The sequence below is a fragment of the Drosophila suzukii genome, chromosome 3 (assembly GCF_043229965.1).
Source record: "Drosophila suzukii chromosome 3, CBGP_Dsuzu_IsoJpt1.0, whole genome shotgun sequence".
Lineage (NCBI taxonomy): Eukaryota > Metazoa > Arthropoda > Insecta > Diptera > Drosophilidae > Drosophila > Drosophila suzukii.
In genome coordinates, this window is record NC_092082.1 from 64,736,308 (window position 1) to 64,741,325 (window position 5,018).

Here is a 5,018-nt window from a genome sequence, read left to right on the forward strand (position 1 = left end):
AGAGATAAGCAGAACGTCAGCAGAGATACGGTCTTCTGAGCCGAGCTCAGTCGCCTCTGCCGATTCAGTCGAGCCCCGAACGCGAAGTGAAGCGCATTGAACCCACAAGAACCGAGATAATCAAGCCGAGAGAGAAAAAATCATCAGTAACATCCTGTAATTACAAAAAATATATTACACCCGAAACAAATTATTTAACAGTGATAAAAACCTTTTAAAAGAACTATAATACTAACAAGTAAATTCTTGAACTCAATTTTTGAGTAAAATTATAAATATTATTTAAACTGTCAAAAGCACTGAAATGTGGAATCTATGAAAGAAAAATTTAGCAACATCTTTGTGATAACATTATATTATTTTTTATTATATTTTAATTCGATGTGATATTTGTGGTCTTCGAGCTTATTGTTAAACTTTTTTGAATACAAACTTTTTGTTTTTTGGTCTTGAAACAATGTTTTGTGGTCCAGTTTTTAATATTCAAAAGATATTCCAGAAGTGAAATTCTTCAAGTCTTTAAAGCTTATAAGACATTTGGAATTAGTATAATATTAGAGTTGATAAAATGAACAAGTTATTAGGAATATCATGGTTTTTCTGTCTTCGATCTTTAATACCCATATTTATATGAAATTACTAAATCGAATTACGAATATTTTTTCTTGCAGATCAGCCATGGCGAGTCTGCGGCTATACATCGGACTATTCCTAGGGCTAGCTATCGCCTTGGAGTCGGTCCTTGGAACCCCAGTGATCACTCACATCAGCAAGGACGTGGTGGCCAGTGTGAACGACACCGTGGAGTTCACCTGCACCGTGGAAGAGGTGGGCCAGCTGTCGGTCAGTTGGGCCAAGCGACCCAGCGAGTCGGACACCAACTCGGTGGTGCTCTCCATGCGGAACATCCTCAGTCTGCCCGACCAGCGCTACAATGTCACGGTCACCGAAGGACCCAAGGCCGGAAGTGCCACCTACACCTTCCGCATCCAGAAGATCGAGGTCAGCGACATGGGTCCCTACGAGTGCCAGGTGCTCGTCTCGGCCACGGAGAAGGTGACCAAGAAGCTGAGCCTGCAGATCAAGACGCCGCCGGTGATCGCGGAGAACACCCCGAAGAGCACCGTGGTGACGGAGGGCCAGAATCTGGAGCTGACCTGCCACGCCAACGGCTTCCCCAAGCCCACGATCTCCTGGGCCCGCGAACACAACGCCGTGATGCCGGCCGGAGGTCATCTGCTGGCCGAACCCACTCTGCGGATTCGCACAGTGCATCGGATGGATCGCGGAGGCTACTACTGCATCGCCCAGAACGGAGAGGGTCAGCCGGACAAGAGGTTGATAAGGGTGGAGGTGGAGTTCCGGCCGCAGATTGCCGTCCAGAGGCCCAAGGTCGCCCAGATGGTGTCCCACTCCGCGGAGCTGGAGTGCTCTGTGCAGGGCTACCCGGCACCCACCGTGGTCTGGCACCGAAACGGAGGACCCGTGCAGTCCAGTCGGCACCACGAGGTGGCCAACACGGCCTCCTCCTCGGGAACCACCACCTCTGTGCTGCGGATCGAGAGCGTGGCGGAAGAGGACTTCGGGGACTACTACTGCAACGCCACCAACAAGCTGGGCCACGCCGATGCCCGACTGCATCTCTTCCAGACCGTCATCCCAGTGCCCTCCTTGTCGTAGGCTCCCCCACATCGCAGTCTCCATTCCCACGCATAAGACTGGATCCCCACTTTCGCATCTCGTCTCGCTTTTTGGGCAATTCGCCAGTCCGGATGCGGCCTGTGTTTATATTATTAATGATTCATTCAATTAGCTCCCATTCAGACTTCATTATTTTCGGACACACTCGAGATCGAGCCACCGCCTGTGCCTTATGAATTTTGCTCTGCATCCGTCGTTCTATGTAAATCACATTTATATGCTTAAGTAAATAACGTTCTCTGATAAAGTTTAATCGGTCTTTTACTATGTGGTGGGGTTGGATGAGGATAGGGGATAAGTGAACTATATGAGAGTGAGATATACCCATCATAACAGCTAGTCAGCATCATCTTTTAATGAATTAATAACATAGCAGTGCAGAACGAGTACTTCTTAACAAGGAGAGAAAAGGATGGTAAACGATAACATATTTAGGGATGCAAATAGGAGTTCAAGGACTACTTTTAAATATTAAAGGATTTTCTGTTTAGATCTAAACTAAATATACCCACTCTAAGTTACTTTTTTAGGCAAGGGTTATCAATATAATCAGTAGATTTAAATCAATTCAAGGGATTTTCTAGATGTGAGTGTAAAATGTATTTATAGATTTGGGTAGGTCTGTCTGATTAATCATCGAACAATCAATATACTTTGTATTTTCCTTAAATAAATAGATGAACAACTTTTCCTATTACCTAAACAAAAGATCTCCCAATAAAAGCCTTCTTAAACGGCTTTAAATCTCCCATCTGAGTCCCCGAGGTCCCACCTTGACACCGAAAACAGCGTGTAGCCTCCATTCAAGGCGCGTATTCAAACAGTTCATACTGCCGAAAGTCATTTGCCAAAAAGTTAACTGGGCCCGCTCAAAGTGCCACAACATTTAACTCTTCAATCATGGTTAAAAAATGGCAGTCAGTTCACCTCTTGACGTAAACACTCACATGGCTGTGTGGCCAAGGGGGTTTTTGCCCAAAAGTGAACCCGAAAGTAAGTTGTTCATTGTAATTGAGAAAAATGCGAGGCATTTGTAAGGCGGCCCAACGAGTTGGGTCTGCCACTGGCACAACAACTATTCAGGGGGTTGCGGGGGAGTCCCAGTCCCCGAAGGACTCCATTATGGCCCGAGCACATTAGTTTAACTAAATCCCCAGCCCGGCTCATCGCTCACTAAAATCAACACTTGCTAATGACTTAATTGTTTCCATTAGAAACCCGTTGCTGGAATACATTTGGCAAATTTTTCATCCTCGCTCTCAGTGTCCTTTTTTTTGCACATGTCCTGTTGGCCGTCCTGCACCCCGTTCCAAATGAATCCTGGCTAAATGTCTGTCTTTATTGTAATTGGTATTGTTGCTGCTACTCGCACGCATTCGAGCCAGAAGTCCAGGGACAACACGTGCGTCCTCGTCTGAAACTCCCAGCCTCGAACCCGACCGCCCATACCATCCCATCCGTACATCCCATCCTTTCGTCCTTTGGCTAGAACATCATTTCATTGTCTGCCGTAGTCGGAGGCTGAGGCTTCGGCGGCAGGAGCAGCCCAACATGGACGTCGACGTGACTTTTATTGATTTTCGGGCCGAAACCTCCCCTGAGAGAGAGTCGCAAAAGTCGATTGGAACGCAAGCTGTGCGGCTCTGCGGCTCGGTGAGTTTAGGGGTGGAAATCGCGCTGCTCAAACAGGGTTTTCCCTTCACGACGACACCCTGCCGCAGAAAATGGCAACAGTAAGGCCTGGCTAAGGAGCCCGAACGAAGGCCTCAAGGAGAGCTCACTTTCAGTTCCTCCTCCACTTTCCAGGAGGTTGCAGGAGGATTTTAAACAGGAGTTGACGCCTGCGCACTGGCTTTTAATGGTTACCTTGGGACCAGAGATGACAATCTAGACACTCTCTATCCAAGTCGAAATATGGTCAAATCAAAAAAAATACAGAAGTTAGTATCGGAGTGCTAGAATGTAAGTGACTGGAACGTGATTTGAAAACTTATTTTGTACACATATATTTATATAACCTGCTGATAATCAGTTAATGTAACATAATATGTTAACTGCCCTTACTGGAAATCTAATTAATCTTTTTGTATTCATTCACATACAATGCATCCTTAATTCAGCTATAATTATTTATTAAAAACTTTCCCGATCTTCAAGCTAAAGATTATATTGCTATCTTAATGTGCAAATCACAAAACTAAGCCATATTATAAAAAGAGATCAACGAATTGTTTAAACACTCCTAATCTGCTGATCAATAATTGTTAAAATATGCTTGATCTTTTGCTTATGGTATGACAATTTTTTAAATGTGATTTAAAAATATTACATGGGTGTACTTATTTGGGAACCATCTAATATTCTATCCTTCTGATCAATTTATAGCTAGACAAAAACATTTCAGCACTGCTTCCGACTTGCACTTTTATTGGATGCTGTTGCTGGAACCTGGAAACCGAATCCGCCGACAATCTCTGGCTTCCAAAACGTGCCGCCTCCACAGGCGGACGCTCATTCGACTGGGATCTTTTGGCCAGGATGCAGTGGCCCAGATTCCGCGGGTCCAGCACCCAATTTCCCACTATTTCCACAGCCTTAACGGCGAACGCGGTTGTAAACAAAGGCCGTGGTGTTGGTTTTACGAGTTGATGATGGCTGATGATGATGCTCAGTTCTGCGACTCTATATGCACTGCCAAGGAGCTGTCATCACAATAAAACGCGGGCAGCGGCACGTGAAATTCGATTGGGTGAGTATCTCGTTGAAGATTTGACAAAAGCCCCCAAATGGTGTGCCGAAGTGAAATAGGAATTTGGTGATTTTATGAGTTTTCTTATGCCGTGTGTGTGGCGCGGAGTGTTTTTAAAATCAATCGCTTATTATGATTTAAGTAATCGCGCCTTGACTTTTTACATCTTATATCTTAAATAACTATAAATAGTTATACTTACTCTCAAGACTTGAAACGATTGCAGTTTTTAAAGTAATAACAGCGCTAGTTTAAAAATGTTGTTAATTTAATATATATGGTAAAAGTGTTGTCCTTTTAAAAATATGGCAATCTTACATCTAAATAAATTTAATTACGAAGAAGTTTTTACGAGTAAATATTGACTATACGTAAAGTACAGGTTTCTTGGCAACTGAATTTTTGGACTGTGGCCAGAAAAGTAAACCTAAAGTTGGTATCTTGCCAAAACGAATTATGTGATCACCTCTGTTTTTCATTCAGATTGAATTTTTGAATTAAAGTTGATGGCCGTTGAAGTCCATACTGCAAATAAATCTGATAGAACAATATATAACCAACCCATAGG

At 43.9% G+C, this 5,018-nt stretch overlaps 1 protein-coding gene across 2 annotated transcripts; it reads left to right on the forward strand.

The window, feature by feature from the left end:
* On the forward strand, nucleotides 1-1,954 carry Ama (Amalgam). Of its 2 annotated transcripts, none has more exons than XM_017080281.4 (2): nucleotides 1-156; nucleotides 672-1,954. In XM_017080281.4, exon 2 carries the CDS (start codon nucleotides 679-681, stop codon nucleotides 1,678-1,680), a length of 1,002 nt encoding a protein of 333 aa, XP_016935770.1. In that variant the 5' UTR covers nucleotides 1-156; nucleotides 672-678; the 3' UTR covers nucleotides 1,681-1,954. The 2 variants fall into 2 exon arrangements, with proteins under 2 accessions (XP_016935770.1, XP_065721607.1); XM_065865535.2 differs by lacking the exon at nucleotides 1-156 and adding an exon at nucleotides 222-238.
* The last annotated feature ends 3,064 nt before the right edge of the window (nucleotides 1,955-5,018 follow it).